Source organism: Zootoca vivipara, chromosome 8 (genome assembly GCF_963506605.1).
Source record: "Zootoca vivipara chromosome 8, rZooViv1.1, whole genome shotgun sequence".
NCBI lineage: Eukaryota > Metazoa > Chordata > Lepidosauria > Squamata > Lacertidae > Zootoca > Zootoca vivipara.
The window spans coordinates 5,847,605-5,859,817 of record NC_083283.1 but is presented as its reverse complement, the minus strand read 5'-3'; the positions used below and the strand labels follow the sequence as shown (position 1 = coordinate 5,859,817).

At 46.4% G+C, this 12,213-nt stretch overlaps 1 protein-coding gene across 5 annotated transcripts in view; it reads right to left on the bottom strand.

The window, feature by feature from the left end:
* Positions 1–1,228: 1,228 nt before the first annotated feature.
* Positions 1,229–12,213, bottom strand: part of SLC45A4 (solute carrier family 45 member 4) — a 95,571-nt gene continuing 84,586 nt past the window's right edge. For all 5 annotated transcript variants that reach the window (XM_060277571.1, XM_060277572.1, XM_035124407.2 and 2 more), the window contains 4 exons: positions 10,900–11,975; positions 9,854–9,953; positions 9,417–9,628; positions 1,229–8,287 (listed from right to left, as the gene is read on the bottom strand). In XM_060277571.1, coding sequence (XP_060133554.1) covers positions 7,922–8,287; positions 9,417–9,628; positions 9,854–9,953; positions 10,900–11,975 — 1,754 coding nt within the window. In that variant the 3' untranslated portion in view covers positions 1,229–7,921. The remainder of the gene's footprint in view (positions 8,288–9,416; positions 9,629–9,853; positions 9,954–10,899; positions 11,976–12,213) is intronic.

The window sequence follows — 12,213 nt, the reverse complement described above, 5'->3', positions numbered from 1 at the left end:
GTAGAGCTCACCACTTTCCTGCCAGCATTATGTATACATGAGCATTATAACTGCTTGCTTGGCACATAGAAATGACAAATGGCGTAGCTAGTGAGAGGAGGAGGGAGGAGTTCTTGGGCTGCTGCCACACACAAACAGCCACAAACAGCTTTAGTACCAGACAGGCAGCTTTTCTGCTCCTTGGTGGGGGGAGTCTTCAGTGCTGTGGACATGGCTGTCTGTCCTCTTGCATCTACAGTTTTTAAAGGCTGGGAGAGTCAGCTGCTCAGCAAGAAGAGGATGACTTTGAACTTTAGATGGAAGCAGGGAGGATGAGGGGGTGGAATGGACCTTCGAAGGAACACTGCACACTCTTCCAAGCTCCTGGTGTAATGTCTGAAACCCCAGGGTCATCTAGTCCAACCCCCTGCAATGCAGGAATTTCAACAAAAGCATCCATGACAGATGGCCATCCAACCTCTGCTTAAAAACCTCCAAGGAAGGAGAGCCCACAACCTCCCAAGGTTTCACTGTTGAACAGCTCTTACTGTCAGAATCTCCTTTCTTGTCACTTGAATCCATTGGTTCAAGTCCTACCTTCCAGAGCAGGAGAAAATAAGCTTGTTCCCTCTTTTATGTGCCGCCAGCCCTTGAGATATTTGAAGATGGCTATTATACCCCCCCTCACTCTCTTTTCCAGGCAAAACACACCCAGCTCCTTCAACTGTCCCTTCTAAGGCTTGGTTTCCAGACCCCTGATCATCTTGGTTGCCCTCCTCTCTGCACGCATTCCAGCTTGTCAACATCCTTCTTGATTTGCGGCACCCAGAACTGCACACAATATTCCAAGTGTGGTCTGACCAAGGCAGAATAGAGCAGAACTATTACTTCCCTTGATCTGGACACTGTACTTCTGTTGATGTAGCCTAGAATAGCATTAGCTTTTTTTGCTGCTGCATCACACTGTGGACTCGTGTTAAGATTGTGGTCTATTAAGACCCCTAGATCTTTCCCACATTTACTGCTAGTAAGCCAGGTGTCCCCCCCCCCGCCCCATCTTCTTATTACTGAGGGGCTGCATATCAGAAGACAAGGAAGAGGAACCAAAACATTAGCAGACAGATTTGAAGAGGAACTAGGGCTCAAATGGGCTGGCTCTCTTAAATTCTATGTGCACCCAATTATTTAGATTTATGTAAGAGCAGGACTGACTTATTTCCCATTCCCCATGAACACAAAAACCCAGATCCACTGGCTCATATTGAAATGTTTATTAAGATTGAACTGTAGAACAATGGATTGAACACATGTAAATGTGAAATAGTGGTTGTTTTTTCTCTCTTTTAAACTCTACATTCAGCCATTTCTATCCATAAATGGGTGGGTGTGGGGGAAATTACAAAGAGACCAAAAGTGCAGAACAGTTAAACTGTTTCTCATGCAACAAGTCTTTACCTTGAAAACCAGAAAAAGAAAGCTCTGTGTCAAAATCAAATCCCAGAACATTCTGCCATCTAATCCACTCAGACACATTCATCGGTCACATTTCTTATTTATCCCTTTTTCCTCGTTAAACTCGAAACATTTATGTGTTTAACACACACTTATAAACATTGCTAAACTCAGCAAGAGCTAGTATTCTGCCCCAACTTAATAAGTTGATAAACAAGTTGTCATATGGCCAGTTCACAATGGAACTAAATATATATATTTACTTATATTTTGTTTTCATTAAGAGATGCCTAGATGCAGCTTTTCACTAGGGGGAGACATTTTTTAAAAATTTTTAATATTCCAGCTGGCCATTTGGTTACCAAGGAGGTTTCACGTCCATGTTGCAGCAGAAATTCAACAACAACAAAAGTACATAGCGAAGGAAAGATCAGGTGATCAAATTGTATTATCCAGGAGGTGGTTATGCTTCTATCAAATTTAAAAAACAAAGCAGAACTAAAAGTCAGTGCTAAATCGGGTGATGGCCAAGCCAGACAGAGCTGAGATTTTCTGGATTCTAATTTGATGAAATTAGACAGTTGACACTTGATCAATAAAGTAAGCTATTTTGTGACCTGAAGGAGGAGTTTACATTGTAACTCTCTCTCTCCCCCAGAGTTTTATTTACCTAGGTGCCTTTCATTGGAAGTTAATTTACTGGCAACTATCTGGAAAATGCATAACCTCTACAACGCCCCTTCCGTTTATCAGAAAGCAACATGGTATGTCCTCTTCTCCTACACATCGGACAACGGTCCCTGCAAGACCTGTCAGGTATCATTTTGTAACCTCTAGGGTGATTCCTCAAGTTATTGCATCAGAACTTTTAGGTGCACGGGGAGAGAAATTTACTGAATCTTAAGAGAGATGTAGTTATGTTTAGAAGGAATCCCAGCAGCTTTTGCTTGTTCCACAGCTGTGTATAGTGAGAGAAGTTGCAGTGGGTGGAATTCTCCCTCTTAGGCAACTGTTTGGTTTTCCCCCAAAAGATACCGGAGCCCTCGGGCAGTGGATTTAGTCTTCGCTCTCCTAGAGCAGATCTGGAAACGGATGATATTAACGCCGCTTGCTCAAAGGTGGTCTGATCTACAAACTGTGCAGAAGCCTCTTCACAGCTTCTAGCAAAGACCACCTTGAACACGCGCGGTAAATTTGCACAGCGTGTTTTCCGCACCCAGGAATTATTCTGGCAACTTGAAAAAAACAAAACCAGCACCTTAGGGCTAGCCTACCCGCAAATTGCAGAAAGGAAGAATTCATCCCACCTAAGGTCAAAGTGTCACCTGACTCTTGAATTAAAACCAAACCATCCCTGCTCTGAATTTAACTACCACAATGAAGTTGTACATGTAAGAACTCTATGCTCCTGGAATTCATGTGGGTGTCTCTGAGACCCTTCCTAAATAAAATAAAATAAAATAAAATAGGGGCATAAACAAGTGTTTCAGCAGAAGATACATCCTCAGTAAAACTTTTATGATGGGAGCAACATGAACCACAGAACTGTGGGTAGATAATATCTGCTTCTTTTTGTTCATTTTGCGAATGCGATCCCCTCCCCCCCCCAATGCAGTCTTAAAAACCTTGTAGATTGGCTGTTTAAATGACAAAACCTGCACGTTTAAGAATCCATAGTTAGGAGAAGACACACACAGGTGAAATTTGGTATCCCTTTTCTTTCTTTCTTCCCAAGTCACTTTCCCCCATTTCTGTGCAATATTTTTTTGTGTCTTGTTACATTTATTTGGCCTATTAACAGGAAAAAAAACAAGGGGTAGATGCAAATGAATAAAAACCAAATCACTCCCCCCCCCAAAAAAAAGACACTTCAGGTACTCAAAAGTTGCTACATGTGCTTACGTGGGGAGTCATGCAAGATTTCGGGTTGTGTAAGAAGCAACTAATGGATCCAAGTCAGAGCTGATTGTGTCCTGCTAGCAGACAGAAGGAAACGGTAGAGAACACCATGTTTCAATGTACAGTGACAACAGCAGCAGAACGAGGCTCAGCCCGTTCCATTTCAATTCATCCTTAACCAGGCCCAACCCCTTTTCATTTTCAAAATAAAGAAAAAGCTTTCCAGCGGCTAAACAGTGAAAAGGTGGAACCAGAAGAATGCCAGACGCCCAGGTGAGCTCCCAAAATTGAGCTGCGGAGAAGAAATGCTCTGCTGGGTTTTAGTTATCGTGCTGTGTTTTGGGGTGGAGGGATGTGTCAAGCTGTTATGACTCCATGCAGGTAAAGTCTTCTGGGAAATCCAGCCTAGGGACCCTTCGCTGGAGGTTTCATCCATAGGAACCGACAAGGAGGAAGAGAAGAAAACACATTCCCAGCAGAGGCAAGATGGTGATGGGGCAGCCTCCTTTGCTGATCCCTTAAACCAGACATAGGCAACCTTGGCTCTCCAGATGTTTTGGAACTACAACTCCCATGATCCCTGACCACTGGCCCTGTTAGCTAGGGATCATGGGAGTTGTAGTTCCAAAACATCTGGAGAGCCAAGGTTGCCTATGCCTGCTTTAAACAGAGCTTTCTTATCCTCCACTTTCATGGAATGGTCTAAAGTAAAAAGCGCTGGACGGGGCCAGGAAGAATCACATGGGTTCTGGTCTTCCACTCTCCCGACAGCCTCGTCTCCTAAGATAGAAAGAGGAGGATCGGTCGCCCACATGGTGTGGTTGGGAATCCTGAAGAAAGCCTGGGTGACGGAATAGGCAGGGGAAAGATCAGAGTATTTGGGTGCAAATCCCCATGTGCAAATAAGGAGGAAGAGGTTATTGCTTTTCTCTCCACAAGTTATCTTAAATATACAAGCTTGAAGTCCAGTTGGATATTGTCACAGCAAATCAATTTGTGTGATTTCTTTCTTTCTTTCTTTTTTTAAAAAAGATTACATATAACCCTATCAAGCCCTACAAAGTCCAATAAACGCTGCCCACGAGACCAGATATCTGATGGCAAATACAGAAGATTTTCAGCGTGTTAAATGTGCCTGTGAGCCAGACTCTGCTCCACAAAGATTTGGTTGAAGGTGCAACGTCTCAAAACCAGTGAGGAAAAGGAAATGTCCCATTATTTAAAACCAGAAACAGTGTGCTCTGTAAGAGACAGACGAGAGAATGAGAAGTGTGCTCATGACGTAAAAAAACTCAGTGGCTGACGCTTCTCCTAAAGAACCTTGGAAATGGTGGGGTTGTTAGGATGTGGGGGATTCAGAGCCCCCAAGCAGACCTACAATTCCAGGGTGTGTTGGCCTTAGATCTGCCTCATACCTTCCTGTGTCATGTCTAAACAGCAATCACAGCCTGCATAGGAAGCATACCGATAGCCCCCTCTGCCTCCCCAAAATCAAGACATTTCCCGATTCAGTTCTGTTCAACTGAATTTGAACTTCAGCACCTGAAGAAGGCAAATGGGAACGACAAGGATCCCATGCTGGGATTTAATGAGATGGGACCAAGACAATAAATGCATCTACAAAGAGGAAACTGGCTCCCAGGCAGAATTTGGGGCTTGCTCTCTCCACCTTTGCTCTGGGCTCATCTAGGCCCATATGCTCCAAGTTCTTTGCATCTCTCCACAGACAGCAGCATGTCTTGGCTTGGAGGTTGCAGTTCAGAAGCCCTAAAGAGTAAATTCTAGAGCGCAGGAAGGGAAATGCTATCCAGAATTCTATGACATAAATGTTAAAAGTAACAAGGAGGGTTTAAGCCCTGCTACAAGGCTAAATCTCTCGTTTGCCCACGTTCTCTTTACAAGGGTCCAAAAGATCGGAAAGTTTACCAAGACCTGCCAATTTTCTCCTAGCACCATAATGCACGATTGTGTTTCAGATTCTGGCAGAGCCAACAGCGACACGGAAATTGTGACCCCCGCAACTGCAGAGCCGGTCAGAAAGCAAGTGTTCGTAGGAACCAAGGAACTTCCAGGAAGCCTCCAAATTTTGATGTGCTCGTCTAAAAATAAGCTTTTGAGTCCTCTGAAAAGAAAGCGATTTCCTTTTTGGAAAATAAAAGTAAAATAAACACTTGCCTTCCTCATCCTCAATAGTTCAGGCAGAGCCAGGCGGAGTCAAGAAAAAAAAAAGAGCTTTCAAGGAAAAGAGATGGAGTCCTCTTAGAACAAGGTGTAATTTACGCAGAGAACAGCTATTTCAAATTAATGTCATGAAGCAGTCCCCCCCCCCCAAGTCACATGTGTAGTGAAAGGAGACTTTGTGTTTAGGTGGAGGTGAGGGCTCTCTTGGCTACAAGCTCCTGAAAAGTTTTTCCTTTCTCTCTCTCCCCCCCCCCCCCGCCCCTATAGCTGGATTGCTTCAGTAGTCTTGTACTGTGCTCTGAAAAGAAGTTTCAAACAAAACGCACCAAATAGTCATCTTTTTTTTTTTTGGAGGGGTGGGGTTGTGAAACCCTGTATATAAAATGAGCATTCATGAAATCCTCCTGGCCTCTAAAAAGCCTATGCAAACCCTGTCCCCCGCCCCCCCCCACCACAACCGACGGAGCTAAAAATATGTAAATTGATGGAGAGCTAAGAAACAAACAGGAGATGCCATCAAACTACCCAGAGATGCCAGCCAGGCGATTTCCATTTCAGCTAGGTCAGACATACAAACATTGACAATTCAAGTAATTTATTAAAAACTGCTTTTCATTCTGAAATATATAGATAGATAGGATTTTTTACTTTTGAATTGCTATACTTGCAGCATGGTTCAAGGCATGCATTTTAAATAGGCGAGTTTGAGGCAGCAGAAATCTCTCGCAAGAGCAGCCTGGGTTCAATGTGGTTTCCGCCTGCAAACCAGCTGCGGCCTCTTTTGGCTCCCAATGCCTGCAGGCGCAAGGGGAACGTGCAAGGAGAAGCCCCCCCCTTCCGGCAACTTCCAATGAGAAGGACCTTCTAGGCTGGCTGTTCCTAAGGACATCCTCTAACAGGCTGCCGATCCCCAGCATTGACACCTGGCTTGGTATCAGGGTCTGGCCTACCTGACGACCTGCTATGTGTGTTACTGCTATTGTCCTGAACTCAGAATTTGGGGATTGGGAGGGGAGGGAGTCTGGGTTGAAAGGACATGGGAAAACAGCTTAGTAAGACTCCGGGATACCTAGGAATAAAGTTACAGCATTTTTTTAAAATGGTGAATTTTCTTTTCTTTAAGGCCCAAAGCTGTTTCAAGATACATTTTCTTTTTTAAAAAAACAACAACAACAATAACAACACACGCAACAAACACACACTCTCTCTCTTTCTCTCCAGGCTGCAGTTATCAAGAGGTAGGCCTTTGGTTTACGCTTGCGGGAGCGAGACTACCTTTCAAAACCCTCCGCTATCGCAATTTCCAGCCCAGAAGTTCAGAAAAAAGTGCAATCGACGACCCCTTTCTAAACAAAGGGGAACCTCGCAGCCCGCCTGCAGAAACTGACAGCGGGGAATCTGCGTTCCCATTTAGCAGCTTCGTCGCAAAGGAGATGATTGGCTTTCAAACGCCACCAAAAGATGAGAAGAAAAATAAGTCAAATTCTGACCGGCTCGCCGATCAAAACAGGTCACAGAATGTTCCACTGGTGCTCCTTAGAGCTACACATGCCGCCTCCCCCCCGTCCCAAGGCCTGCCAAAAGTCCCTCCCGACCACCGGAACATCACTATCTCTACGGCGAAGAGATCGCACTCGAGGAATCCTTGGCAAGCAACAGCCGGCAGGGACAGGTGCTCCAAACAGCTTGAATTAAAAACAAAACAATAATAAAAAATAAAGCGACAGCAATTCTTGCGAGAAACTGATGCAATACGTCCAAGGGAAGTCTGGGAGGAAAAATACTTAGTAGTAATTGCACGGAAAAATAATGAAATCCAGACTATGGTTCAAGAGGGTGAGGAACATAAAGCAGAGAACTGCGGCTGTCAGCCTAATAATAATTGCATCAGTTTTAAAATACCCCATCCTGCTAAACTTGCAAGGTCTGAAGGAGTCAGAACAAAAATCAGAAAACTTCTCTGCAGAAGCCGCGGCCAGAATTGCTTTCGTTTTTAATTAGAGTTTTAAAAAATGGTGGTGTTGGTGGAAGGGAAATATACTGTCCAAATGAGTAATTTGAGAATTTTGAAAAACCGCCATGAGGTCTAAAAAAACCAAAGCAAACCATGCAAGAACGTTTTCCTGCCCATCGATAAAAGTCACCTTGGAAACACATTTTCTTGCCATTAAAAATACCTCTAAGAAAGGAGATTTTTCTGGATTGTAGGGAAAGCAATCAGCATCAAAGCTACCTATTCAAGGCTACCCTAAGACTATGGAATTTCATCTACATTTTTGCATGAAAGAACCATTTCAATTCGATGCTGCAGCAAGGATGTCCTTTGAAAAGTTCAGATTCTGCTTTGCGAGAACGTCCCGATTCGTGCACCTGAAACGGCTTGGAATGTGTGCAAATGGCGGTGGTTCGCTCAAACGACCGACTCGTTTTCCACTTCCGTCGTGGAGGCTTCTTTCCGAGAGAGCTTTATCACGGTTGGCTTCTCCCCATCCGCGTCGCCGCCACTCTCGGTAGCCACGGGAGGTGCCAGCCCTTTCTGCTCTTCCTTCGGGCTTTCGCCGACATCGGGGTAAATCACCAGGAACGTGGCCGTCAGGAAGCCCAAGAAAGACCCCACCGATGCCACCATGGGTATGACCCGCACGGTGCCCACAGCATCCACCACTCCTCCCAGCGCAGAGGCTACTAGGATCTGGGAGATGTAGACTTGGCAGGACAAGATGGCGCAATCTATGCCAAAACCTCGCTTTGAGTTCCCAGGGCTATGGTGGATATACTGAAAGAGAAAGGGACAGGAGATGCTATCAACCATTGGGGAATCAGGTAGCAGAGCACACATCACAATATCTGAAGCGGCTTGCTTTGGGGACTGACATGGGGACAAGTCCTCTACGTCCGTGGTCAGGAACTGCAAAGAGGTGGAGGGAACCTTCTTTAATATGTGGTGGACTTGTAAAAGAGTATTGGGAAATAATCTATAATGAATGGGGGGGGATGTTTAAAACTACTTTTCAAAACAAACCCGGAGTGCTTTCTGTTGGGGATAATTCAGAACGAAATTCCCAAGTGTCAAAAAAAGGGAAGAATGTTATTTATGTATGCTACTACTGCGGCCCATGTTCTGTTAGCCCCAAAATGGAAAACAAGTGAGGTCCCAGCTAAAGAAGAATGGCAACTTAAGTTGACAGAATATGCGCAGCTTGCAGATTTAACATATGGAAGTAGAGAACAAGAAGAACACACGTTTAGAGAAGATTGGAAAACATTTATTGAATATATTTTTTTGGGGGGGGGAACTGTGCACACCTGAAAAGGTTGGCAGCATTAAGATAAATTCAACAGTGTAAAAAAGGTTTGATGGATGTATTGATGGAATATTGAATGGTTTAGTTTTTGTAAAATACGCAGGAATCTATGATATGAAAAACGAACCATGGAAGAAGAACGGAAGCCACTGATATTTTAATGACATTAAAATGAGTATTTTAAATTGTATAACAGAATGTGTGTTTGTGTGTTTGTGTATGTATGAGGAACTGGCAATCCTTGGGCCAAAAGCAGCCTGAAGAGCTGCTTGCTAGGTACTGGGAATTCCAGCTGCAAACTACGATCTGACGGGCTTGTCTCCCTCTCTTGCAATTCCCTGAAGGCTCTCCAGAGCTTAGAGACTGACTCTGCAGGTCTGTGTATGTCGTGGGATGGCTTCAAAGCATCAAACCCCCTCTGTGCTGGCTGGGCCTGATGGGAAATGTAGTCCAAGACACCTGGTCGGGAAAGGCTGCAGCAGACAGCGGCTGGGCTGGATGGATCTGGGGCCGGACTTCATATGTCCGTATGGTTCTTGCCCAACTCACGTTCCCCAACACGAGAGAGGGGAGGCGCACACCCGGCCCACGGCCACATACCTGCTTGATGTCGTGGTACTGCCCTAGAAGGGCGTAGGGGCAGTAGGATATACTCATGGAAACGATGCCCATCGAGCTGATCATGATCATGGCCACGTACACATTGGGGAACATGGCCATCACTGCCGTGCCAATGGAGAAGCCCAGCGTGCCCAGGATGTAGATCACTCGGATGCTGAGGTCGTAGTTGTCCAAGTATTTCTGTAGCAAGGCTGCAAAAGGGGGGCCAAGCATGTCGCCATTAGAGAAAAGCGCCCCCTGCTCTGGGTGCAATTAGCCGCCCAACTCTCCCTCGTTAAAGCACTTCATTGCCAGGGTCTTCCCCGGCTAACTTCCCCCGCCCAGCCCCCTTCCTTGATTCTCCTATCTGTCAGCCAAACTCGGCTTCTCTGGTCTGGGGTGCACAGACTTTCAGCTGCTGGCGCAGAACCTCTTACCTGAACACACAGCTGCAGTAGCAGCATAGATGACCAATCCCCAACAGCCCATCTGAACGCCGGCATTGTAGGCATGCAGCTCGGTGGAATTCGAAGGGGCCTGCAGTGAAGCAGTAGAGATTTAAGCAAAGGCCAAACTATGAACAAGAACTTGGCAGTATCAATGTTTGCACCTCTCTGCCTAGCCAAAGATTGATTGATTTTATTAAATTTGCATACAGCCCTTCATCTGGAGATCTCAGGGCGGCTCAGAACATAAAAACATTAAACAGATAATAAAAACAAGAAAGAAACAAATATCCCTCCCCAATATATTTAAAAGGACATAGAATGTTAATAATAAAAACAAGAAAGAAAGAAACAAATATCCATCCCCAATATATTTAAAAGGACATAGAATGTTAATCAGCCAAGGGCCTGATTTTTGCATGGTTCCTAAAAATCTAATGAGGGTGCCAGGCGAGCCTCTCTGGGGAGAGCATTCCACAAATGGGGAGCCATGGCAGAAAAGGCCTGCTCTCATGTCGCCGGTCTCTGAACCTCTTGAGGAGGAGGCACACAAAGAAGGGCCTCAGAAGATAATTGCAGGGTCCAGGTCGGTTCCTATAGGCAGAGGTGGTCCTTGAGGTATTGTGGTCCTGAGGCATTTAAGGCTTTACAGGTCAAAACCAGAACTTTGAATTGGGCCTGGAAACTAATCAGTAGCCAGTGCAATTGGGCCAGGATTTACACTTTCGTTTATTCGTCTAGCTTATTTTCAACCTGTTTCAAAGAAAGATTCTCGAGAAACTTGGAACAATAAAAGGTGTAAAACCAAAACCAAAATGGGCCACAAAGCAATACAATTTTGGGCCACAAAGAACCAAACTTCAAAAGCCCTTGCCTGCCAGGTGGCCTGGAGGCGGCACCCCGAGGCTAATAGTGATGAAACAAAGCTGGGAAATTTCTTTGCAGCACCCTCTGTTTGGGCTGAACTAATTTGCAGAGCAATGCCAAATATCTATGGAGAGGATGAATACGTTGCGAGGGCAAGCTTTGCGACTCACCTTGGGGTCGCCATTGAAAATGACCTGCCCCATGAAGTCGGTGTAGAAGACGGCTTCGGCGATGATGGAGAACCAGGTCAAGAGGTGGCAGACGCAGAGCCGCAGGAGCTCCTTGGGCATCTTCAGCATGGACAGCCACAGGAGCCGGACGGTGGTTTCGGTCTCGCCTTCCTCACTCTCAGTGTCGCCGCTGGAGTTGGTGGTCCCGCTCTGGTTCCTGTGCCGGCACCTCTGCCGCTGCCTCTTCTGCATGTCGTAGATATCGTTCATGCTCCGCGAGGACTTGATCAGCACGATGGCGTTGGCCCGCCGGAAGCGGTAGCGGTGGGTGCCGATCTTGCCGTAGTAGGAGAAGGTGTGGGAAGGCTGCCGGTAGAACATGTGCTTGCGCCTGCGCATGGAGTTGGAGGTGCTCGACTGCTTCATGCCGATCCTCGCGTGCCCGTTCAGGAGGTCTTTTGGTAGGGAGCCGTTGCTGTGGGGGGCTTTGGCTTCGTTCAAGTGATTATCAAGTAACATGTCCTCCTCCTTCTCGTTCTCCCTGAGGAAAGCAGACAGGCGGTTGAATTTGGCCTTCATGTACTCCTGGCTGGCGCTGTGCGGGGTGTTGGGGTAGGAAGAGTCTTGGAAGATGGAAGGCTCGATCTCGTGGAGGAAAAGCAGCTCGGATTCCATCTCCAAGGTGGCGTCGGGCATGTGCAGGACAGAGTCGCTCTTGCTGCGGACAATGTCCACGTCGAGGAAGTCCATGTTGAGGTCCTGCTCAGACTGCACCTCGTCATGGTACATGGAGCTCCTGTAATGGTCTTCCTCGCTGATGATGTTCAGGCGGCTCAGGGGAGGGAGGCTGCCGCTCAGCTTGGCGCTCGAAAGGGTGTCGGCCTCGTCGTCGATCCTGTCCTGCTGGGGGTTGTATTGCTCCTCCTCGATGCTGCAAAGGTGGAGGACGACAGAGACGGAGAAGATGATGGCGGCAAAGAAGAAGAGGACTTGCTCCTGGGAGACGAAGAGGACCCCGAAGAACGTCTGCATCCAGTCGAGGCCTCCCAGCATGTAGCCAATGGCCCCTCCAAGCCCTAAGGAAGGAGAGGAGGGCAAAAGGTTAGGCACTGGCTGCTTTGTGAAAAGGCTGGGGACCACGCAAGTGGGCGAGGCAGCGATGCCTCCTATCTGGCTGCTACATAAAAGAGGAAGGAAGGTCTTCCTTTTTGGAATCCCTCAACAAGGGCACAGGTTCCCATCCGGTAACAGTAGCTCCATTAATCTGATGTAGTTAATTTGTTTAGTTCAGCTGAGAACTGCAGCTTGCCAAAA